This window comes from Centruroides sculpturatus, unplaced genomic scaffold, assembly GCF_000671375.1.
Source record: "Centruroides sculpturatus isolate CEXI.00-Female unplaced genomic scaffold, Cexi_2.0 scaffold289, whole genome shotgun sequence".
NCBI classification, from domain to species: Eukaryota; Metazoa; Arthropoda; class Arachnida; order Scorpiones; family Buthidae; genus Centruroides; species Centruroides sculpturatus.
Window position 1 is genome coordinate 191075 of NW_019384529.1, and position 27163 is coordinate 218237.

The window sequence follows — 27163 nt, forward strand, 5'->3', positions numbered from 1 at the left end:
TTATAGAATTGTGGCAATGCATATTGAATAGTATGGTTAAAAATGGATGAAAGCATTTTAAAAGAATATCAAAATGTCTGACCAACATTAGCCCGACTGTCCTCCAATTACACTAGTGAAATAGAGAAACAAATCTTAACTAAAACCTGCAAGATTCTCCATAATAGTACTAAACATTACTCCATAGAAAAGCTTGTGTGTTAAAGTTATTGATATTATAAATAATACTACTGTTTGAACTATGGAAATCTCATTTATTTTATATCAAGTATAACAAATGATGCTCATGATAAATATTAATGTTAAATAGATTTTATAATACAAAATGATTATTACATTACTAAAAAAATCATATATCATTGATTACCATTTTATAAAAATTTTTATAATATAATCAAAAGTTTTTATTAATATTTTTCTTTTCACTACAAGTTATAACATAGCAAAGTTTGTTTGTTTTTACAAAATTCTGGATTAATTCCATTATTTTATAAAATAATGATATGAACATTCAATGACAAGATTGCTTTAATGGCATAAAAATGTGTCACAATAATTTGATATTTTATGTCTGTACAAATCTCGTTGGTTTAAATTTTTTTGATGCGAGAGATGAAACTAAATGCAAAGAAAAACATTTAAAATGTACAATTTTTTTTTTCTTTTTTCTGAAAAAATGACAAATTAATATATTAAATATGAAGTTCTTTGGTTTGTTTAAAAATAATAGCTTGCTTGTCTAATTAAATAACATCTGTGTATAATTCTTGGTATATAGTATATCAAAATATACATCTGGAATTATCATAATTTATAAAACTTTATACATAAGATTAACATAATCAAATATATAACCTTTAAAATAATTTAAATATAATACATATATATATAGAAGAGGATGTCTTTAAATAAATGATATTCTATTCTTTTTAAATATACATCTGTATTTCCTATATTAGAAAATATCTCTCAGATTTTTTTAAGAAAATAAATTTATATATCTTCAATCACATAATTTTAACAAACTACAAAAAGTTACATACTAATGCAGGTACAACAAAATTTTTTTTTCCTCTTACAAAAACTGGAAAATTTTGGGGAATATTTAAAATTCATGATCTGTATCGTTTCCGGTGCTTTCAAGAAGTAAGACTTTAGCATCGGATGACTTCTTCCTCCTATGAAAAAATTATAAGAAAATAAAAAATTAATTAAAAATTGTAACTTGGTAAATCATTAAATAATACAAATACAATGAGCAATTATTTAATATGACATTAAAAATTGCAGCCTGGAATTGTTACAATCATATTTTTTAAATTTATTTATTTTAAAATATATGCTTTCCAACTCAAATTAGTAGTATCTTGCCCTTGTACAGTCCATCATAGTAACAGTCATGCCATCATCTACCTCCTTAAGGGAAAAATTTTTGAATTGAAATAACCTGAGTTCTGGTTTGCATCGGAAGTTCATATACAATTAATTGAAGCCTCCTGCCCCTAAGCTTTCCATATCTGATCTCGGATTTCATCTATATAACTGTTCGAGATTAAAGAAAGACAAATGGACAGACAAATTGCATTCCGATTAAAAAGGAGATTTTTTTTATTATAAATACATTTTTTTCATCTTCCTACAGTGTCTATTTTGCAAGTCTACAAGTATAGTTATTGGCTTAAAGTTCATAAAAATAGAACAAACACTAAAAAGAATAGAAAAGTCTCTTCTCACTTTGACCTTTACACACTTCAGAAACAGTCTTTATGTGGAGTAGACCTTCATCTTAATGGTCTCATCCATAGATTCCCTTATCCATAAGGATCTACAGATGATAACCTTAGGATCCATCTCTATCTATAGTTATTAGCACTTTATGAAAGTTAATATACAGCTAAAATTAAATAACTGATATCTTTCAATCAAAAATTTTATGAATTTTTATAAATTTAAAGAGAAATTTTTATTTAGATATTTAGTTTTGTAATTTTTTGAGAGAAATCATTAATTAAAATTGAATCTGAATATGAGTAATATATTTTTTGATTTACCATTTATAAGTATTCAAAATATATGAAATGGATTCTTTCCTCTTGCTTCAAAACAAATTAAATCTTTAAAATATGATCAAATTTTAATTAATCAAACTCAATGAATTTAAAATGCAAATATAACAGGATTAGAAAAGAGTAAAAAAAAATTCTCTGTAGTAAATAACAAATTTTTAAAATTATAACTTATAATCTAGTTATAATATTCATTTGAAAAACGAATTACATGTTTATGAAAATATTAATTTAAAATGTAATTTTTATTGAATTGTATATGGATAGCCAGATGTTTGAGCAGTTAAGGCCTACTGCTCTGAGAGGCCTGAGATCAAATCTAGATGAGTTGAAAAAACTCCAGAATTTTTTGAAGGTTGGTTCGTCCAGTTATGTTGTGACCCCATCCCTCACCACTTCGCTGTCCCATTGTTGTGGGCCTGGCCGAGCCCATTATTTGTTTGCCCTCTTAGTGCCCACAAGGCACTTAGAGAGTAAAAACATGTGATAAATTAATTTCATTTAATTACTGTAATTAGCCTTTTAAAATTAAAAATTTAATAACTAAATCAACTTTGTTAATGTAGTGTGAAGTTTTTATTTCAGTATAAATAATCAATAGATACTTTTGGATCAAAAATTAATTTACATCTTAATTGTCAAATTAATTACATTCTTACATGATATACATTAAAGGATTAAGAATTTAAATGTTTTTGTTTGGATGGATTTTATAAAAAATGGTAAATACTAATAACCAGTAAAATTGATATTAAGTCTGACCCTACTTGAGATATAACACACAACCTTCCTATATCTCCCCACCTCGTCAACCTTTAACCACCAAAATTTAACAGCATCAATCCCCCTAATACACACACATACAACTCCAAACTTTTTTTGCAATTCTCAACGTTTCAAGATCCAGACTCCAAAAATGTAAAAATCTTGCAGGCTCATTGTTTGACCAATTGTCATTTTTTTCCTCTGTTATAACTTATATATAACAGAGCTGGGAAATTAAAAGTTAATGTTAAATAAAAATGTATTGACAAGTTTAGTTTTATAATAATTAAATGTAACTACTAATAAAATATAATATATATATAGTAAATAATAATATAATAATAAATATATATTTACTTCATTAGTTTCTTTTTATCTTTTCTTTTCCTATTTACAACTCCATTTTCTTCATCCATCATCTTAATTATAAGAGCTTGATCATTTGAATCAATGGGAGCTACTGATATATCTCTAACGGCACGGAATTTTCCACAATTGTTAAGGTGTTCGTTTTCCAAACGGAAAAAGTTCCAAACAAATCTCCTTAAAAAAAAAATTAGTAAATTTACTTCTCTTTCACACATGTTAATAATATATGTTAATATTGATAGTTTTAAGGTTATTTATTTCTTACATGATTAATACAAACAAATTTTATTATAAACTAAGAAATTAATTAAATTAAAATTACTTTCATATAAATACAACTGTATGAATGTTTTTAATTGAATGTTAATCAGTTTCTCTTCAATGATATAAATATAAATGATATTCAAAAATTTGCTCTGATACTCAGTGTGACAAATATAAGAATGATACAACTCAAAGAAAAAAAAAAATACAGAAAAATCTTAAAACATTGTAAATATTCTTCAGACGTAGATTTCTTTCCTGTACCTATAATACATTTATACCCCTTTTTGTACTATAATATATTTATACCCCTTTAAAGGGGTATAAATATATTATAGTACAAAATAAAATTTGTTAATTCTGCAGTTTATTTTTAATACAAGTATGCCAAAATTTTAACTAAATAACTTCTAAGGTTAAACGTATCAATGTTTATTGGGTTTTGGCTTTGTAAATACACAGTTTAAGAACAATTTATATGAATGCAGAAAACTAATAAGAAAGTAAGTAATTTCTTAGAAAACTGTTTCATAAAAGCTGAGAATTTAATTAAAAAAATAAATATTGTAATCAAAAGTTATAAATAATTTATGTAATTTTTTATTACAATAAATTTAAATTAACAAAATAATAAAAAAGCTAATAATAAAATTATCTTTCAATTTAGATTAATGACAAGTTAAAAAAAATTCTAAAACTTTGACAAATACAAAATTTGGATTTCTATAATTAAAAACTGTTTTGATAATTACATAACTTTGTGTTATGCAATTATTAATGCATTCATCTTAGCAGAAATAAAATTTTTATTAAAATAAATTTTTTTGAAAATTTTTGATAATTACAATGTTCTTGTAATATTTAAAGAAATCTATATGAATAACATAGCAAAATTTTTATATTAAGATTCTTAATATAATAATTAAAACCTACCTAAATACTTCAAGAGGAGCTAAAATAGATACCATCAGATCAGTGTGAATAACACCCATTTCTGTTAGTGAAACTGATAAGGTCCAGCCAAATCTTAACACAAAATCTTCAATTACAGCAAAGTAATAATAACCCTGAAAATTAATATATCATTCTTTAACAATTGATAAGTTATATAAGCATGTGAATTTGCATAAAAGAAATGATCAATATCAAAGAGTTAACAAATATTTAGTATTTGTTAATAATCTTTGAAATAATAATTTAAAAAAATATATGTCTTAATTTATGTACATCATTAAAAATAGAATATATTTTCAATGTAAAATAAAAAATGCACACAGTTTGATCCCTGCTACTGCATGTTTTTACAGTCTACCAAAATTTGTGAAACAATCTCTTTACCTAGTGAAGGGAAGAGATTATTTGGAAATTGTGACAAATCATCATGCATTACCAAAAAAGAAGCTCAAAATTTTCAAAACCAAGTAATGTGCATTGCCCAGCCAAGATATATGAAATGATCTGTATACATATATGAATTATAAGTATGTACCATTTAATGATGGGGATATATTCTAAGAAATACATCACCAAGCAAGCATCAATGTATATTTAGACAAATCTAAATACAAGGCATGTCCAAAAGTAAAGATACATTGCATGTAAGTAGAAAGCTAATGTTTTAATGCATATGTTGACAGCAGTTGATTTAACCTCAAATCTTTTATGGTCTTTTTGTGGTCATTTGTCATTGCTATGCTGAGTCTGGTTTGAGTAGCATATATTTACAATGGCTGTGCTGATTCAGAATCCTACCAAATGTAAAGTGCACTTTGTCCTATGTTTTCTTAATACAAAAGGTGAGCACCTACCAGATATTCAAATTGTTTCTGTTTATGGGAACATTATGAATTGACAAAATGTAAGAAAGTAGTGCCGTGCATTCTCTGGAAGCAGGACTGATGTTCATGATGAACACAGGAGTGGTAAGCAATCTGTGATCTCTGATGAACTTATTAAAAGACCTGAAGAAGCAATTTGTGCAAATCAGTATCTCACAATAAGAGAATTACACTAAATCATTCTGGAAGTCTAAGTCCAGGCTTCATGAAGCTGTGACTCATTAGGGTACATGAAATTGTGTGCACACTGAGTACCAAAATATTAATGGACAAACACAAGAAATGGATGGGCTTGCACTCTACTTCCTCACACACTATGCACATGCAGGAGATGAGTTTCTCAACCACATTATGACAGGTGATGAAGCTTGGATTTATCACCATACTTCTGAATTCAAACTACAATCACTGTAATGGCACCATATACATTCCCCAAAACACAAGAAATTCAAAACTTCAATTTCAGCAAAAAAACCTGGCTTTTGTTTTCTGGGACAGAAAAGACATTCTTCTGATTGACTTCATGTCTCCCTGCACCACAATGTTGCTGCATATTGCCAAACCTTGCAATGCCTTCAACGGACCATTCAGAACAAACAGAGGAAAATGTTGACAACTGGTGTCAGCCTGCTTCATGACAACACTCAGGCTCACACAGCAATTGTCACCAAAATGCTTCTCAAATAATTCAAGTGGAAAATTTTCGATCATCCACCATATAGCGCAGATCTTGCCCCCAGCGACTTCCACTTGTTTCTTCTTGTTTGAAGATCAATTTGAAAATGTGTTCTATCTCTAGATTTATAATGTTCCATCTGCCATATTACCTGAAGAAGATTGTTATATACTGTCAAAAGTGCTCATACTCATTAATTAAATGTATTTACCAGTAATGCCAATAGATAGTTTTTATATTTTTGTTTATTTTTAGTAAGTGGTGTTGCTTGTTGTTTTTATCTTTAGCTAAAAACCTAAAAAATCATCTTGCAGATCAACACTTCCATGATGGTGATGAGATCAAAAATGAAGTTGAAATATGGTTCCAGCAGAAAGTAGTAGAATTCTATGACTCCAAGATACAGAAGCCAGTATCCAGACTTAACAAGTGTTTAAATGATGATAGCAATTATGTAGAAAAATAATGCATGTACCAGTAAATAAGGTATAGTGGTTGTTTGGTTAAATGAAATTGTTTTGAATGAATACTAGCTGTTGCATCTTTACTTTTTGACATACCATGTATATATGCTATAAGTAAGAAAATAGATGTTTAGATATATAAACACTTATCAAACATAGAAAAGGTACAAATGACTTTGAAGTTTTCATCTCTATTATAATCTTATGGAATCTTGTCATACATGCATCCATCATTAAGTGGCAGATACCTGTATATTAAAAATTTTACATACCGGAGACGAATACACTATTTCTTCTCTTAAGAACTTATTATCACCAGAGAAGCACTCGAATAAGCCCCAATCCATTTTAATATCCCAGACGTAAGTATAACATGAACTAATTAAAGCAAATATAATCCAAAGGAAAAAATATGGATTGTATTCTGATTCTTCATAATCATCTGAAAATAATAATAAATTATTATTATAATTTTAATACAAAATATAATAATATGATCATTGAATTTTATTCTATGATAGTTACATACCTTTGAATGTATTAAATAATGTTGAAAAAATGACAACAAAAAAAGTAGTTGAATATTTTCCTGCATTCACCAGATGAGGAAACCCTTCTTTTGTATCTCGATAACGTCTGAGACACTGAGCAAATCTAAACCATGCCGGTAAACAAGCAACAACTGGTCGTAAAATCATACCAACTTGTTCTTTAACACACTTTTCGGAATCTAAAACATAGAGCCTACTGTAATTTAAATTATATAGAATATCATCAAGTTTTAAATAATTATTCTATAATATTAACAAAATAAAAAAAATCTTTATCATAAGAAAAATACACACAGTATTGTTACCTAGGTTAGAAAAGTAACATACGTGCAACATTGCAATGTAATTAATGATAAATAAATGGAGACAAATCAATTTTACAAAGAATAATCAATATATTTTTAAGATTGTTTTGAATATTAACATTTTTTAAAGGATTAAGATAACAAAAATCTTATTTTTCAAGGTTAAACTTTCTAATTTAATTAATATTTATATTAAATATTTGATAAATTTTTTCTCTGACTTAAAATTACTATTCAGTATGAAAATCTAATTATTTTTGTTTAATTTGCTGCTATAAAATTTAAATATTTTAAAAATAAGTTATAAAGATAATTGAAAATTTTCAAGTGTTAAAATGATAATGTATAATTACTTAAAATGTTTTATCATTTTTAAAGTATAAAAAATTGTTTTCAGGCAACTGAAAACCTGAAAATAAGTTATAGTTAAGTTATTTGAGAGATGAATGAATGCATGAAGTAGAGTATGCTAATTCAGTAAACAAACTCTAAAACTTTATGAAAAATAGATCAATTTTCAATCTAATGAGCATACATTTTATACTTAATATCTTAACCCCTTAGCTGATAAGATGTTGACTTATGAAGTAGATCTTTCTCCATGTTCAATATTTATAATTTTATTTCCAAAAAACATTCCAGTGATTAATAAATTACAGATTTTATTGATTAACAAATGTCATATTGAATACAAGACTTAATTCAGAGTAGATTGTTTTTGTAAATAAATATAAGGAAAATGTGCAATTGTTCTGTTGAAAACAATTAACTTGATAAATAATGCATTTGAAAATTTATAAATTTTCTTACCATTGTTCTCAGACCAATCAATACCAGTAATGTAAAAACATAGAAAATATTCAAAATCAACTAATACAGGAACAAGACTATTCAGTTGATCAGCTAACCAAAAGTCAGCAAATCCGACATGAAAAAAAGGAGCTGCGATTACTTTTCCCTAGAATAAAACAAAGTGAAATAAGAATTCTTATAAGTAATTTTAAATATAGTTTTCTTTGAATTCACTCACCAAAACTTTCAGAAGCCAGAATCGTGCTTGATATCTCATCGTTCTTGTTGGATTAAATAAAAACACTAGCATCACAACAACTAATATTAAGGGATTAGCATATGCAAGAATGGAAAGATGATTACTATACAAAAATGCAAGAACACTTAAAGCCCACATCACACCAAATATTGCTGCCATTTCCATAAGATGTTGTTCAGAAAGATGATTTCGAGGATCCAATTCAAAAATAAGTACATGATTTACGCCAGACGTACGCCAACCATACACATTTATTCCGATCAGGAACATGAACAGAATGATAAGCAATGTACCTCGATATAAACGGAAGACAATTCGCCAATCGTCTCTGGCTTTGCTAAAAGTAGCTATTAAATAAAACAGTTTCAATACAAAAATCAATTTTAAAGTATTTTATATAAAAAAATACATACCTGATAAAATAACAGCTACAACTAACACAATAAAGGCACCAGAAAAGAGACCAACTTTAANATTTATATATCTTCAATCACATAATTTTAACAAACTACAAAAAGTTACATACTAATGCAGGTACAACAAAATTTTTTTTTCCTCTTACAAAAACTGGAAAATTTTGGGGAATATTTAAAATTCATGATCTGTATCGTTTCCGGTGCTTTCAAGAAGTAAGACTTTAGCATCGGATGACTTCTTCCTCCTATGAAAAAATTATAAGAAAATAAAAAATTAATTAAAAATTGTAACTTGGTAAATCATTAAATAATACAAATACAATGAGCAATTATTTAATATGACATTAAAAATTGCAGCCTGGAATTGTTACAATCATATTTTTTAAATTTATTTATTTTAAAATATATGCTTTCCAACTCAAATTAGTAGTATCTTGCCCTTGTACAGTCCATCATAGTAACAGTCATGCCATCATCTACCTCCTTAAGGGAAAAATTTTTGAATTGAAATAACCTGAGTTCTGGTTTGCATCGGAAGTTCATATACAATTAATTGAAGCCTCCTGCCCCTAAGCTTTCCATATCTGATCTCGGATTTCATCTATATAACTGTTCGAGATTAAAGAAAGACAAATGGACAGACAAATTGCATTCCGATTAAAAAGGAGATTTTTTTTATTATAAATACATTTTTTTCATCTTCCTACAGTGTCTATTTTGCAAGTCTACAAGTATAGTTATTGGCTTAAAGTTCATAAAAATAGAACAAACACTAAAAAGAATAGAAAAGTCTCTTCTCACTTTGACCTTTACACACTTCAGAAACAGTCTTTATGTGGAGTAGACCTTCATCTTAATGGTCTCATCCATAGATTCCCTTATCCATAAGGATCTACAGATGATAACCTTAGGATCCATCTCTATCTATAGTTATTAGCACTTTATGAAAGTTAATATACAGCTAAAATTAAATAACTGATATCTTTCAATCAAAAATTTTATGAATTTTTATAAATTTAAAGAGAAATTTTTATTTAGATATTTAGTTTTGTAATTTTTTGAGAGAAATCATTAATTAAAATTGAATCTGAATATGAGTAATATATTTTTTGATTTACCATTTATAAGTATTCAAAATATATGAAATGGATTCTTTCCTCTTGCTTCAAAACAAATTAAATCTTTAAAATATGATCAAATTTTAATTAATCAAACTCAATGAATTTAAAATGCAAATATAACAGGATTAGAAAAGAGTAAAAAAAAATTCTCTGTAGTAAATAACAAATTTTTAAAATTATAACTTATAATCTAGTTATAATATTCATTTGAAAAACGAATTACATGTTTATGAAAATATTAATTTAAAATGTAATTTTTATTGAATTGTATATGGATAGCCAGATGTTTGAGCAGTTAAGGCCTACTGCTCTGAGAGGCCTGAGATCAAATCTAGATGAGTTGAAAAAACTCCAGAATTTTTTGAAGGTTGGTTCGTCCAGTTATGTTGTGACCCCATCCCTCACCACTTCGCTGTCCCATTGTTGTGGGCCTGGCCGAGCCCATTATTTGTTTGCCCTCTTAGTGCCCACAAGGCACTTAGAGAGTAAAAACATGTGATAAATTAATTTCATTTAATTACTGTAATTAGCCTTTTAAAATTAAAAATTTAATAACTAAATCAACTTTGTTAATGTAGTGTGAAGTTTTTATTTCAGTATAAATAATCAATAGATACTTTTGGATCAAAAATTAATTTACATCTTAATTGTCAAATTAATTACATTCTTACATGATATACATTAAAGGATTAAGAATTTAAATGTTTTTGTTTGGATGGATTTTATAAAAAATGGTAAATACTAATAACCAGTAAAATTGATATTAAGTCTGACCCTACTTGAGATATAACACACAACCTTCCTATATCTCCCCACCTCGTCAACCTTTAACCACCAAAATTTAACAGCATCAATCCCCCTAATACACACACATACAACTCCAAACTTTTTTTGCAATTCTCAACGTTTCAAGATCCAGACTCCAAAAATGTAAAAATCTTGCAGGCTCATTGTTTGACCAATTGTCATTTTTTTCCTCTGTTATAACTTATATATAACAGAGCTGGGAAATTAAAAGTTAATGTTAAATAAAAATGTATTGACAAGTTTAGTTTTATAATAATTAAATGTAACTACTAATAAAATATAATATATATATAGTAAATAATAATATAATAATAAATATATATTTACTTCATTAGTTTCTTTTTATCTTTTCTTTTCCTATTTACAACTCCATTTTCTTCATCCATCATCTTAATTATAAGAGCTTGATCATTTGAATCAATGGGAGCTACTGATATATCTCTAACGGCACGGAATTTTCCACAATTGTTAAGGTGTTCGTTTTCCAAACGGAAAAAGTTCCAAACAAATCTCCTTAAAAAAAAAATTAGTAAATTTACTTCTCTTTCACACATGTTAATAATATATGTTAATATTGATAGTTTTAAGGTTATTTATTTCTTACATGATTAATACAAACAAATTTTATTATAAACTAAGAAATTAATTAAATTAAAATTACTTTCATATAAATACAACTGTATGAATGTTTTTAATTGAATGTTAATCAGTTTCTCTTCAATGATATAAATATAAATGATATTCAAAAATTTGCTCTGATACTCAGTGTGACAAATATAAGAATGATACAACTCAAAGAAAAAAAAAAATACAGAAAAATCTTAAAACATTGTAAATATTCTTCAGACGTAGATTTCTTTCCTGTACCTATAATACATTTATACCCCTTTTTGTACTATAATATATTTATACCCCTTTAAAGGGGTATAAATATATTATAGTACAAAATAAAATTTGTTAATTCTGCAGTTTATTTTTAATACAAGTATGCCAAAATTTTAACTAAATAACTTCTAAGGTTAAACGTATCAATGTTTATTGGGTTTTGGCTTTGTAAATACACAGTTTAAGAACAATTTATATGAATGCAGAAAACTAATAAGAAAGTAAGTAATTTCTTAGAAAACTGTTTCATAAAAGCTGAGAATTTAATTAAAAAAATAAATATTGTAATCAAAAGTTATAAATAATTTATGTAATTTTTTATTACAATAAATTTAAATTAACAAAATAATAAAAAAGCTAATAATAAAATTATCTTTCAATTTAGATTAATGACAAGTTAAAAAAAATTCTAAAACTTTGACAAATACAAAATTTGGATTTCTATAATTAAAAACTGTTTTGATAATTACATAACTTTGTGTTATGCAATTATTAATGCATTCATCTTAGCAGAAATAAAATTTTTATTAAAATAAATTTTTTTGAAAATTTTTGATAATTACAATGTTCTTGTAATATTTAAAGAAATCTATATGAATAACATAGCAAAATTTTTATATTAAGATTCTTAATATAATAATTAAAACCTACCTAAATACTTCAAGAGGAGCTAAAATAGATACCATCAGATCAGTGTGAATAACACCCATTTCTGTTAGTGAAACTGATAAGGTCCAGCCAAATCTTAACACAAAATCTTCAATTACAGCAAAGTAATAATAACCCTGAAAATTAATATATCATTCTTTAACAATTGATAAGTTATATAAGCATGTGAATTTGCATAAAAGAAATGATCAATATCAAAGAGTTAACAAATATTTAGTATTTGTTAATAATCTTTGAAATAATAATTTAAAAAAATATATGTCTTAATTTATGTACATCATTAAAAATAGAATATATTTTCAATGTAAAATAAAAAATGCACACAGTTTGATCCCTGCTACTGCATGTTTTTACAGTCTACCAAAATTTGTGAAACAATCTCTTTACCTAGTGAAGGGAAGAGATTATTTGGAAATTGTGACAAATCATCATGCATTACCAAAAAAGAAGCTCAAAATTTTCAAAACCAAGTAATGTGCATTGCCCAGCCAAGATATATGAAATGATCTGTATACATATATGAATTATAAGTATGTACCATTTAATGATGGGGATATATTCTAAGAAATACATCACCAAGCAAGCATCAATGTATATTTAGACAAATCTAAATACAAGGCATGTCCAAAAGTAAAGATACATTGCATGTAAGTAGAAAGCTAATGTTTTAATGCATATGTTGACAGCAGTTGATTTAACCTCAAATCTTTTATGGTCTTTTTGTGGTCATTTGTCATTGCTATGCTGAGTCTGGTTTGAGTAGCATATATTTACAATGGCTGTGCTGATTCAGAATCCTACCAAATGTAAAGTGCACTTTGTCCTATGTTTTCTTAATACAAAAGGTGAGCACCTACCAGATATTCAAATTGTTTCTGTTTATGGGAACATTATGAATTGACAAAATGTAAGAAAGTAGTGCCGTGCATTCTCTGGAAGCAGGACTGATGTTCATGATGAACACAGGAGTGGTAAGCAATCTGTGATCTCTGATGAACTTATTAAAAGACCTGAAGAAGCAATTTGTGCAAATCAGTATCTCACAATAAGAGAATTACACTAAATCATTCTGGAAGTCTAAGTCCAGGCTTCATGAAGCTGTGACTCATTAGGGTACATGAAATTGTGTGCACACTGAGTACCAAAATATTAATGGACAAACACAAGAAATGGATGGGCTTGCACTCTACTTCCTCACACACTATGCACATGCAGGAGATGAGTTTCTCAACCACATTATGACAGGTGATGAAGCTTGGATTTATCACCATACTTCTGAATTCAAACTACAATCACTGTAATGGCACCATATACATTCCCCAAAACACAAGAAATTCAAAACTTCAATTTCAGCAAAAAAACCTGGCTTTTGTTTTCTGGGACAGAAAAGACATTCTTCTGATTGACTTCATGTCTCCCTGCACCACAATGTTGCTGCATATTGCCAAACCTTGCAATGCCTTCAACGGACCATTCAGAACAAACAGAGGAAAATGTTGACAACTGGTGTCAGCCTGCTTCATGACAACACTCAGGCTCACACAGCAATTGTCACCAAAATGCTTCTCAAATAATTCAAGTGGAAAATTTTCGATCATCCACCATATAGCGCAGATCTTGCCCCCAGCGACTTCCACTTGTTTCTTCTTGTTTGAAGATCAATTTGAAAATGTGTTCTATCTCTAGATTTATAATGTTCCATCTGCCATATTACCTGAAGAAGATTGTTATATACTGTCAAAAGTGCTCATACTCATTAATTAAATGTATTTACCAGTAATGCCAATAGATAGTTTTTATATTTTTGTTTATTTTTAGTAAGTGGTGTTGCTTGTTGTTTTTATCTTTAGCTAAAAACCTAAAAAATCATCTTGCAGATCAACACTTCCATGATGGTGATGAGATCAAAAATGAAGTTGAAATATGGTTCCAGCAGAAAGTAGTAGAATTCTATGACTCCAAGATACAGAAGCCAGTATCCAGACTTAACAAGTGTTTAAATGATGATAGCAATTATGTAGAAAAATAATGCATGTACCAGTAAATAAGGTATAGTGGTTGTTTGGTTAAATGAAATTGTTTTGAATGAATACTAGCTGTTGCATCTTTACTTTTTGACATACCATGTATATATGCTATAAGTAAGAAAATAGATGTTTAGATATATAAACACTTATCAAACATAGAAAAGGTACAAATGACTTTGAAGTTTTCATCTCTATTATAATCTTATGGAATCTTGTCATACATGCATCCATCATTAAGTGGCAGATACCTGTATATTAAAAATTTTACATACCGGAGACGAATACACTATTTCTTCTCTTAAGAACTTATTATCACCAGAGAAGCACTCGAATAAGCCCCAATCCATTTTAATATCCCAGACGTAAGTATAACATGAACTAATTAAAGCAAATATAATCCAAAGGAAAAAATATGGATTGTATTCTGATTCTTCATAATCATCTGAAAATAATAATAAATTATTATTATAATTTTAATACAAAATATAATAATATGATCATTGAATTTTATTCTATGATAGTTACATACCTTTGAATGTATTAAATAATGTTGAAAAAATGACAACAAAAAAAGTAGTTGAATATTTTCCTGCATTCACCAGATGAGGAAACCCTTCTTTTGTATCTCGATAACGTCTGAGACACTGAGCAAATCTAAACCATGCCGGTAAACAAGCAACAACTGGTCGTAAAATCATACCAACTTGTTCTTTAACACACTTTTCGGAATCTAAAACATAGAGCCTACTGTAATTTAAATTATATAGAATATCATCAAGTTTTAAATAATTATTCTATAATATTAACAAAATAAAAAAAATCTTTATCATAAGAAAAATACACACAGTATTGTTACCTAGGTTAGAAAAGTAACATACGTGCAACATTGCAATGTAATTAATGATAAATAAATGGAGACAAATCAATTTTACAAAGAATAATCAATATATTTTTAAGATTGTTTTGAATATTAACATTTTTTAAAGGATTAAGATAACAAAAATCTTATTTTTCAAGGTTAAACTTTCTAATTTAATTAATATTTATATTAAATATTTGATAAATTTTTTCTCTGACTTAAAATTACTATTCAGTATGAAAATCTAATTATTTTTGTTTAATTTGCTGCTATAAAATTTAAATATTTTAAAAATAAGTTATAAAGATAATTGAAAATTTTCAAGTGTTAAAATGATAATGTATAATTACTTAAAATGTTTTATCATTTTTAAAGTATAAAAAATTGTTTTCAGGCAACTGAAAACCTGAAAATAAGTTATAGTTAAGTTATTTGAGAGATGAATGAATGCATGAAGTAGAGTATGCTAATTCAGTAAACAAACTCTAAAACTTTATGAAAAATAGATCAATTTTCAATCTAATGAGCATACATTTTATACTTAATATCTTAACCCCTTAGCTGATAAGATGTTGACTTATGAAGTAGATCTTTCTCCATGTTCAATATTTATAATTTTATTTCCAAAAAACATTCCAGTGATTAATAAATTACAGATTTTATTGATTAACAAATGTCATATTGAATACAAGACTTAATTCAGAGTAGATTGTTTTTGTAAATAAATATAAGGAAAATGTGCAATTGTTCTGTTGAAAACAATTAACTTGATAAATAATGCTTTTGAAAATTTATAAATTTTCTTACCATTGTTCTCAGACCAATCAATACCAGTAATGTAAAAACATAGAAAATATTCAAAATCAACTAATACAGGAACAAGACTATTCAGTTGATCAGCTAACCAAAAGTCAGCAAATCCGACATGAAAAAAAGGAGCTGCGATTACTTTTCCCTAGAATAAAACAAAGTGAAATAAGAATTCTTATAAGTAATTTTAAATATAGTTTTCTTTGAATTCACTCACCAAAACTTTCAGAAGCCAGAATCGTGCTTGATATCTCATCGTTCTTGTTGGATTAAATAAAAACACTAGCATCACAACAACTAATATTAAGGGATTAGCATATGCAAGAATGGAAAGATGATTACTATACAAAAATGCAAGAACACTTAAAGCCCACATCACACCAAATATTGCTGCCATTTCCATAAGATGTTGTTCAGAAAGATGATTTCGAGGATCCAATTCAAAAATAAGTACATGATTTACGCCAGACGTACGCCAACCATACACATTTATTCCGATCAGGAACATGAACAGAATGATAAGCAATGTACCTCGATATAAACGGAAGACAATTCGCCAATCGTCTCTGGCTTTGCTAAAAGTAGCTATTAAATAAAACAGTTTCAATACAAAAATCAATTTTAAAGTATTTTATATAAAAAAATACATACCTGATAAAATAACAGCTACAACTAACACAATAAAGGCACCAGAAAAGAGACCAACTTTAAACGTTGTCCAAGGAGATTGCTATGAATTAAAATTAGATTAAGTATAAATTCCTGCCATATTAATTTTTGAAGTAAAATATTTAAATAATTACTTTATCATTTAATGGAGGAACTCTTAACCTCTTCATTGCTCTTTGACGATCACCTCCCTCTAAATCAGTTGTCACAAGACTCTAATGGAGAAAATGAATACAATTAACAAAATTATTATAATAATAAAATAGGTATTCAAAATAAATACCTCGGTTTCCTGAATAAGTTTATCGATAAATTTGTTCACGTAAAATGGTGCAATTTCTACATGAGCTTGCCTCCATTTTGCTCCAGCATCAGTTCCCAACAACTGGCCAATGCAAAATGTTCTAATTAATCAAAATATTCAAAAAATTTCATAAACTATATAAAATTTATTTCATACTTTATCGTGCTTTTTCAAAATTTTACGAAAACCAGTAAAATTCAAATTCTGATAATTCTGCAGTAAAATAAGACTGAGATAGAATTCACTGAAAGCCAGTTTTAATTCATGCATCTTTCTTGTGTGGGTCCGAACTTGTTTGTCGGCTTCTCTGTTCAATCCTTTTATCCGAAGAGTTGATCTAAAAACAATAAAAAACATAAAAGTTTATAATAAAACTTCTTATATACAATTTTTAAACTGTCATACATTACTGTAATGTCTGTAATAAATTATAGTACTAAAAATATTATCTGAGATTTAAATCTTAGAAAAATCTTATTCTTGTATATAAATTACTCTCTTAATGATTATCTGAAAGAGAAAAGAAATTTCACATAGAGTATAAGAAAATAATAAAATTAAAAAGTATATTTTCCATTACTGCTTGCTATAACAAACAGTAATAGAAAATATATTGTTCATGATGTCAAGATTCAAGGACTGAGGATTAAAAAGATGATAATATTACTGTTTAATATTATCATCATGTTTTCAGAACAGAGTTTGAAGTCAAGAGAATAATTTTTACAAAAAATAATATGAATAGCAGTAAAGGCAGCAGAATATAATACTAATCATGCTAATTCCTCCTAATGCAGCTTGGTTGAAATAATTCTGTTTTATGATCTAGAAAATCTTCAAAAAATAGGGTTCTTTAAAGTAATATATTATATTTCTATATTGAATATTGGAATTCTTAATTATGACATTCCATAAGTTTCTAAACTTTTTTAATATTGTATATTTTAAAAATTACAGCCAAACTCTTTTGATTTCTCATTCATTATTATGTACTTATTTTATAACTTATAAAAAATGTCATGTAATCAAATGAATGACTTTTTTTTAAAAAAATGCAAGCACATAACCATGAATAAAAATGAAATTTTAATTAAAAAACAATTAATAATATTATTAATTGTTNCAGTGTCAATTTACATGAATTTGACATGAGACTGATTTTAGTGAAATAATCAAATATGGAGTATATTTTTATTTTTATGCTATTAATTTAAGTAATAATATCATTCCACTAATGATTACATCATGAATTGTATGCTACTTTTATATATTTATTCATAATGTTACAAACATGGAACTTGAAAGGACAAAAGACAAGAAAAATAATGTCTATCTGTTTCTGTCCCCATTCTTCCTTTCCTGTCTTCCCTTTTCCTAACTTCATACAGTTCGTGTTTCTTACCCTCAGATGAAATAAATCCCTCTGTTGAAACATTCACCTCCATATTTACTCAAATGTAAGATGCCATGAAATCTAAGACACACCTTAATTTCTACATGCTCATCCATGGATTTTGTTTTCAAAAAAATAGATGTGACAAATTTATGTCAATTAAACAGATCCTGGTAACAAATTTGTTTAGTATTTATTCTACAGTAAAATTATATATTACTGTAGTTTGTGGTATTAAAGACAGAAATCTCTTCATTCTATGTTAGGTTCTTTCAAATCAACACTGGATCCGATGCACACATCATCTCCCATACAATCAACTCAATGCCGTTTAAAGCATCAGAAATTCAAAATTTCTTGAAAGAGTGCTGGACAACTTTTTCTGCAACTTTCATCTGAATACTTATGTTGTTACTGTAATAGAGTAATGAAAATGAGCTAAGTTGACATCTTTAATATTTGCTATTACAAGTATTGGGGTAATAAAGTCATTAAAATGATTCAATAGAATTAATGACAGAAAAATAAGATAATTGGCAACTTCTAGTGCAGTTTAAGATATGTTACTTCAGATTTAAGATATAGTTTTTTGAAGATACTAAAACCTATGCATCTTACATTAATACATTATATTCTTGCAAATTCAAAAATCAAATGATAATCCTACATTTATTAGTAATAAATAGTTTCATACAGACTTGCTCATGTTTTTCAGGCCTATAAATTAAGATTTTTGACAGTAGTTGAGATAGCACTACACTTATCAGTATCAACTATTTGCTTTTCAAAAGTAAATATTATCAGTGGAATTAAAGTTAAGCATTTCTATAATTATTTATAAACTGTAATATTGAAATTTTTAAATAAGTAATTAAGTTTTATTTTTTATTAAATTAGTATTTTTAAAGAAATTTTGTGATGCTGAAGTTCCTCAATATAATTCATTGTTTAAAAAAAATATACGATATTTATTAATAATTTCATAAATTGCAAAGTAAAGTAATGAAATGATGATAAATCTTAGATTCTTTAATTTATAAATTTTATATAAATGATTATGTAGATGTCAGAATTATATATTTAACATAGAAACTAATTAAAGTAGTTTTATCTTGAAGTTTTAAAAATTGTATATATTGAATTTGTTAACCAAAAATTTTAAGTGAATCCAATACAGGATGTATGGAGTGAAACTGACATTTTAAAAATTGCTACCAAAATTCAGTGCATAAAGATAAAAGCATTTAATGCATTGCTTGAAGAATATCAAGCAACTGTGTAAGTTTTCCCTAGAATTAATTGAAGTACTCAGAGTAATTAGTACACCTGCAATCCTGACATTATGCTCTATACTTCTTCCTATGCAGATATGTAAAGGACAGGGTTAACTATTGGCATCAAAATTAATAACCTCAATGAACTTCATGTGCACGTACAGGATGTTATCAATATTTCTGTTATGTGGCAAAAAACTGAATATCATTTAGATATTCTCTATGTAGGAGGAATATGTAATCTTATAATTTTGTGTAAAAAAAGGTGTAAAGGCAGAACTGCACTGATTTTTGCAATGAAACTTGGTGAGTTTGTCTTTAAATTGCACACTTTATTTTTATTGTAATTCTCACCTAATTTTACTTGTAACCTTTCAAAATGTGTCAGTCTCAATCTGGACATCATGTATATTTGAAATTATGATAAAAAGATGTAATTAATTAATAATCTAGCATAATTTGATTTGTTTGTAGTTTTTTTACTGATATATTTAGAATATGAATTAGGCTGTAATTTGTGGAAAAAAAGAAAAAACTGAGTACTTAATAAATAATCTCTATATTTTAATAAGACAGTTTACTTTACTGAATTATTTTTCTCTAAATTTAATTGTCAAGCTTAAAATAGTTACTTTTGGAACAAAATATGTTATATAAATATTACACAATCATTATTTAATTAAAAAAAAAAGTTTAATATTTCTGAAAGTCAAGAACAAGAGTAAGATAAGCACCAAATTTATTTGACTATGCAATTTTTTGAATCAATTACTACTATAATTTGACTTTAGAAATAGGCAATCTGTCATTGTGAATCAAATTTAATTAAATTTAATTAAATTTGATACAAAATGACATTGTTGCCTATTTCTGGATTCAACTTAGTAATAATTGAAAAAATTGTAGAATTACAGGTCCAAGAAGTCTAGTTCTATCCATGTTTAGATATATTTTGGATTATAGTATGCTTATTTAGGTATAAGAGTCAATATCTGTGGTTTATTTTTAATTTAAATTGCTGTATAAGATTGCAAGAAGGCAGTAAATTGTTAAAATAATAAAATAAATTTTTATAAAAAGTTAAAATAAACTGGTAATTTATTACTGTACTGTATTAATTTTCTGAATATTTAATATTTTCAAAGCTTATCAAATTGATAATTTAATTAAGGAACTAGTATCAAATTCATTTCCTGTTTATAGAACTGCTTTAACATCAAGATTCTATAAGAAAAATAGAGAAATGATACATTCTTGAGTTTTGTCTGTCTGTAGGAGTGTGTGAAGTTTCTTGATTATCATTTATCATAAAAAAATAACAACTTAGTAGTAATAAATCACACATTAATTCAGAAGATAAAAAATTTACAAATTTTACAAATTTTAGTAGATAAAACAAGATGATAATACAATATTGTTTAAATAATTTATAAACAAACCAGAATTAAGGTGGTACATGGCTTTGTAACAATAGCACAACTTAAATTCAAGTAATTTTTGTAAAAATTATTTAATAATAAACTGTACAGAAAATACAAAAACAATTTATAAACACAACACATTATATTACACTATTAAATATTTTATAAATCCATCTGGATGATACATATTGTTATCTTAAGCAGTTAATATTACTTAATGGATAGGCCTTAAATTATTTTGGTTTATCCATTTAGTGATAGTAAATTTTTCCTATAACTTGGTGTAAAATATGGTTAAACAGATATTTTGACATTTGAAAAAATATTATGTCACAAACCTGCTTTCTATTATAGATTATCAACTTCGCAAATTATTTTTAAAAACAATGATAAGAAACTTTGGACATGTTCTGTTAGGAAACAAAGCAAAAGTCCAAATGATTTTATTCTAGATTTTTGTCCAGTAGAATATATTCTAGCAAAAATCTAACAATAAAATATATTCTAGAATTACTTTGATTTGTATAAATTTAAAAAGCATATTAGTATTCTTTATAAATAAAAATCATCTAAATGTTAGTAAAATACTTTTTCCTAATCTTTCTTTATATTTTTATTTAATCAATTTTTAAAATGTACAAACAATGACTGAAATTATATATTTTTCAACTGCTTTACTTAGATTATTTTTTTTTTTATAAATTAAATCCAAAATATTAATTTTGTATTGACATCAATTGTATTCAATAAAATCATTAATTAAATCATAGTAATAAATAAAATCTGAAGATACTTCATTCAGAATAAGTGAATAATCTCAATGTGTTTTGATAATTATTTAAAGATTAGATTGTCAAAGAACTTTTATCAACGAAAGAGATCAATAAATTTGGATAACAAGAAAGGAATTAGGTTATTTAACTCAAAATTACTGATAAATAACCTAAATATTTTTCATTATCAAATTTGTCAAGCTGAAATTTTATATCATAAAGAACTATTCTTTTTTTTAATGAACTTACTTCTTTTCTTCAAAGTGTTTCCAACTTCCTTTAGCATTTGGAACCCTACAATTGTAATTATTTAGCTCAGTTTTAAGATTTCCAAATTTACGAGTTGCCTCAGCCATTTTTTCTGAAAAGCAATATCAAAATTAGAAACTTGTTTTCATATTATATAATCTAATCAAAATTATATTTAAGCTTAGATATTTTGCTGATACAGAAGTTATAAAAAGATCTCTTTGTGTGGCGTTATATAAAAAAATATATACTAAATTATTGTCATACAATGCCTTGGCAGAAGATATTCATGGATTACTGCCACAACCTTATAGGCAATAACCTCAAAAGGGATCTTATCGAGTTCTAATAATCTTATTTTATTATTTTCTATTAAAAAAAATAAGTTATTTAAGAACAGTTACTGTATATAAATGTATACTGTATTAATAAGTAGTAATTAATACTGTATTAAAAAATATTCTACTGTTGATTACTATAGAGATTTTAAAGACTAATTGTTTTATTTAAGAACATACATGAAAAAATTATTTTATTTTAAAATGGCATCTTTGTTTATGATAGAGTAGATTTTGACAATTATTAAGAGAGAGAGTTTCGAATATCGCAAAATCTGCCAACTGGAGATGATTCAAGTGCAAAAAAGATTTATGAAATTTGTGATCATTTTCATGTTATATTTAGTGACTTCTAATAAAGATAAGAGCAACAAACTTACGATTATGAAATACTTAAGATAAAAAGGAGTATTTTATGCACACATATAGTAAAATAATTTTTAAATAATTACGTTATTTTTAAATTTTTTAAAGCATATACCTGAATAAAAAGTATTTATTTTTGTTAATTCTTTTTCACAGTGATGGAAAAATTCCTCTTCGAAACTTGCAAAATATCGAGTTATAACACTCTGCTCTACAACTGAAAAATTTTAAGGAACAGAGATTAAAATAATTCTTATCATTATAACAACGTTAATGTAGACAGTTGTAAAATATTATAAAAATATATTGTAACAACCACCTTCAGGAGAAGGAGCTCTTTCTATAGCACTGTAACACATGGCTTTCATTTCCTGTTTAAAGAAATTATAAAATTTCATTAATAGATTTCTCAAAAATAAATTTACATAACAATTAAGTTTATTGAAGTATTTAGTTACCAAAAACAGACAATTTCAATATTTTGCACTCAAATATATAATATAAATCATATACAAAACCAAGCCAAAATCACATTACTGAGTAAATAATCAAGCCAAATTCATTACTGGGCTACATTTTGGTTAATTAAATGTAAAAATACTTATAATTTAAGACATTTAAGTGACCATCTTTTCTAATTATTAAATTTAAACATCAGAATTGATTTTAAATATTCTGAAAAAAAGATTGATTCGAAGCAGTACTCAAACCTGCAACTCCTGCTTACCATGCAGTTACATATATTGTTGCATTTGAGTCCTGCTCTGAATCACTCTCTTCTTTCAGGGTATTTTAAATTAATTAATTTTGGTTTCTAATTATTAAATTTAAACATGATGATCACATAATCATTTACTTTTATAATGAGTCTTATAATTAATAAGATAAAATAATTTAACATAACATTCATTCAACCAAAATAAATAAAATAATTATTAAATAGAAACACTTTACTTTGTTAAAAAATTTAAATGATCATTTTACAATAAAATAATCTTACAAAACTGAAATAATAAAAATTTTACTGCCAAAAACCACAATAATTACTTAATTACATCTTAATTTAAAACAGAGTAACATTATTATTCAGATAAAAAAAAACTGGTATAACGTTACTAAATATATAATATGCACCAATGATGTAGCGGTCAATATACTGTTAAGTATGCTATATTAAAATATAATCAATAAGTTACTTCAGAAACATTCATTATCCAACAACTATTTATACTATAGAGCAAAATATAGTAATTTATATACTGTATATATATAAATAAATTTTTGAATGCTAAATTAAACAATTTCAGAAATTTTAATTTAAAACCTTTAATTAATTTATTTGTATCTTCAAAATGCCAAAAAAATATAACTCAAATTGAATATAAGGGTATTTTTTTCCACATAAATTACATGTAATAATTTAAGAGTTCTTTTAGTTTATAAACAAAAAGCAGACTTTAATAATTGTTTCATTCTATTTTAAAAGATCATCCTTCAATTTAGACAACTAACTAATGAAGCAATTTGCAAATGATGCAAACAGTTATTCTCTTTATAAATTATTTGCAAAACACTGATCATAAATTCTTTGATGATTATGTAATTGTTTTGTCTACAAAAGGAAGCAAGTTTATTTAGCATTGTTTCATTGTTAAAGTTACAAAAAATGATTTTAAATTGTGCTAAAATATAAAGATATACTGTATTTATAGTGATATATTAACCTTTGTAGAGAGGGTTAGTTAGATATGGCACTATCATGATGTAGTGGAGAATTTTTCTTGTTTCCATTTCGGAAAAAGTTTTTTAAACAGTTACATCTAGTAAAGAAAAATCTTTCTTTATTGTCACAATTCCTTTTTATGTAAATTTTTTTGCGGATATTGACATTATTCTCCAGTGCCATGTGATTGCCCTTGACAGGTATATCCATTGATCACTGCAGAGTGGTTAAAAATCGTGTATTATTTATGTTATATTATTTTTGATAATTTAATTGCAAATACAATCTTGTGAAATTAATAAAGTACAGCACATTTATATTTATATATTCTCCATAATATAAATGATATTGCATTTAAAGTGGAACAATTCAGCAGATTTTGAAGTTAAATACTAACTGGTCAAAGTTTAAAATTAACCTAGTTATATACACTTGTATCACTATATCACTTCATGATATATCAAATACCTTTTGATAGCATTCTTAACAAGACTATAAACAAAGTCTAAGTGTAAATTAACATTACATTACCTGAAAATTTATCTTTATGAACTCCTTTTAAAAAAACTCAATGACTATATTGTTGAATTGTGAAATAATATATAGTAGAAATACATAAAATATTACAAAATTATTGCAAATTTTCTTGAATGCTTAAATTTCAATCTTATTGAGAGATCTACAATGAAAGGTTGTATTTTCTACAGTAAAAATGAATCAACTTTATCCTTGATGTTTGATTTAAAAAGAATATTTTTATATCACTCTCCCAAGTAAAGATTTACAGTAATGGGAATACATTACAGATCCAACAGTAATGGAAGTAATAGGAATAAGTACTCTCTACTATAAATTTACCATAAATGTTTACTTAATCTATTGATACTAAGAATCAAGCTATTGATATATTTTGTTAATAATTTGGATTTATTTCATCATTCTTCTTTGGAAAATTCAGGATCAATTTTCAATAATAAACAGTATTTCAAACAACAAATATATTAAAGCATTGATTTTATATTTTACTTATGGTTATGATTAAACATTTAACATTAAATATGAAATTTATAAAATATTTAACCATATATTTAAAGAAAATATATTTTCTTTTTACTAATTGAATTTAAAATTAATTTTTTAATTGGGAGATGTTAGTCTGTTTTCTGAATAAAAATTCTCTTCAATTCTTAAGATTTTGGTAAGTTATGGAATCGAGTCTACACTTTAGTTTGGATTTTTATAAAAGATGACCATGTGAATAATCAGTAGTTTAACTAGAACCAATATTAGGATGGCTGAATGCACTTATATACACATATATATATACAATATCTAAGAATTTAATCTTTATCCACAGTGATACAGGAGTGAATGCAGTTTTGTCTCACTCTTGTATCACTGGATCAAGACACAAGTATCTGCAAAGGGGACAATCGTGGACCTTGATTCCAGGTAAAAACTTCCACAAATTATAATGACAGAAGAGATCGATAAATGTAATCTTACATCCTTGTCTTTTGTATTGATGCAATACCATATTCTATAATCTGCTTGTGAAAACCCAAGTAAATTAAATAATTTAATAAAGATTTATAGATGTAATTATCTGTATCCAAACTTTCCTCCCCCCGAAAAACTTCCTGCGGGCACCCATAGACGAAGAGTAAATCTTAGATACCATACGAACATGCGTATAAAGTGAATTTGTCACGTCTTTTTCCTGTACTTATTTTATTTATTTACAAATGTAAAGAAACTTTTGCTTGGTTATACTACAGCAAATAATAAAGGAAGCACAATTGCAAGATATGTCCCTCTTGTTAAATAGGTTTGGGTATTCTTGTAAATTTGCCAAAAAAAACAGTACTACTTCCACGACGACAAAAGATACACTTCATAAAAAAAACTAAGATAAATATTTGGATTTTTTTAATAAAGTACAGTAACATTATTTAAAGCATTTATTAATCAATAACAGGAATAAACCATTAAAAAAATTAAACAATGTAAAAAATTAGAATAGAATTTAATTGTTATAATCATTTTTAAATATTTTATCTTATTATTTTTTTAAAATTAAATTTCTGCAGAGACAGCATGACTAAAAGTATTTCTACAGTATTATAATAATATACTGTATTCATAAAATAAATTTAATAAATTAAACAGAGTATTTCCTTACAAATTAACTCATAATATATAATTTACGGATAATTAAATTATTTAAACGTAAAATAGAACTTTTTAACCATTCCAAACAGAAATTTCAGTATGAGTTACTTTTAATCAAATACTCGTATGTTTAGATACGTATGAAGTAACTAAAAGTAACACCTACAATATTTTCATTAAATCTCCCACTAACCTCGTACTGAATGTATTGTTTCCTCCATTCAGGCGTGATGTGAGCTCCTAAATGTTCGGCAAACTTCATTTCAGTCCTTTCTCCACTTAGATTACATAAGATATCGCTTAATATTCACAATAAAAAAACCAAAATTAACACCTGGCCTCCGGCTTGTTTGTTTTGGTCCGGTCAATACATTGAATCCTCATCTGACGATTCGGTCAGTGTTGCCAGTTGTAATTTACATAATTTGTCAATTTTTCTTTAAATTGACCTCTTCTCGCCTCTTGTTAATTTCTTGTAAAAATAATGTAAAGGCACTGGTGATAGTAATAAGTTGTATAACGTAGGAAATTCGCTTTT

General features: G+C 26.1%; 2 protein-coding genes across 2 annotated transcripts; both read right to left on the reverse strand.

The window, feature by feature from the left end:
- Positions 1 to 429: 429 nt before the first annotated feature.
- On the reverse strand, positions 430 to 8816 carry LOC111622970 (xenotropic and polytropic retrovirus receptor 1 homolog). Its single transcript, XM_023365439.1, has 8 exons — positions 8763 to 8816; positions 8329 to 8696; positions 8109 to 8256; positions 6972 to 7172; positions 6715 to 6884; positions 4398 to 4531; positions 3189 to 3374; positions 430 to 1178 (listed from the first exon to the last, which is right to left on the reverse strand). Exons 2-8 carry the CDS (start codon positions 8617 to 8619, stop codon positions 1106 to 1108), a joined length of 1203 nt encoding a protein of 400 aa, XP_023221207.1. The 5' UTR covers positions 8620 to 8696; positions 8763 to 8816; the 3' UTR covers positions 430 to 1105.
- LOC111622969 (xenotropic and polytropic retrovirus receptor 1-like) lies at positions 961 to 27035 on the reverse strand. The gene is made up of 16 exons (XM_023365438.1): positions 26819 to 27035; positions 23050 to 23101; positions 22846 to 22947; positions 22027 to 22138; positions 17073 to 17253; positions 16896 to 16997; positions 16747 to 16827; positions 16595 to 16673; positions 16161 to 16528; positions 15941 to 16088; positions 14804 to 15004; positions 14547 to 14716; positions 12230 to 12363; positions 11021 to 11206; positions 8834 to 9010; positions 961 to 1001 (listed from the first exon to the last, which is right to left on the reverse strand). Exons 1-15 carry the CDS (start codon positions 26885 to 26887, stop codon positions 8938 to 8940), a joined length of 2058 nt encoding a protein of 685 aa, XP_023221206.1. The 5' UTR covers positions 26888 to 27035; the 3' UTR covers positions 961 to 1001; positions 8834 to 8937.
- Positions 27036 to 27163: the final 128 nt, after the last annotated feature.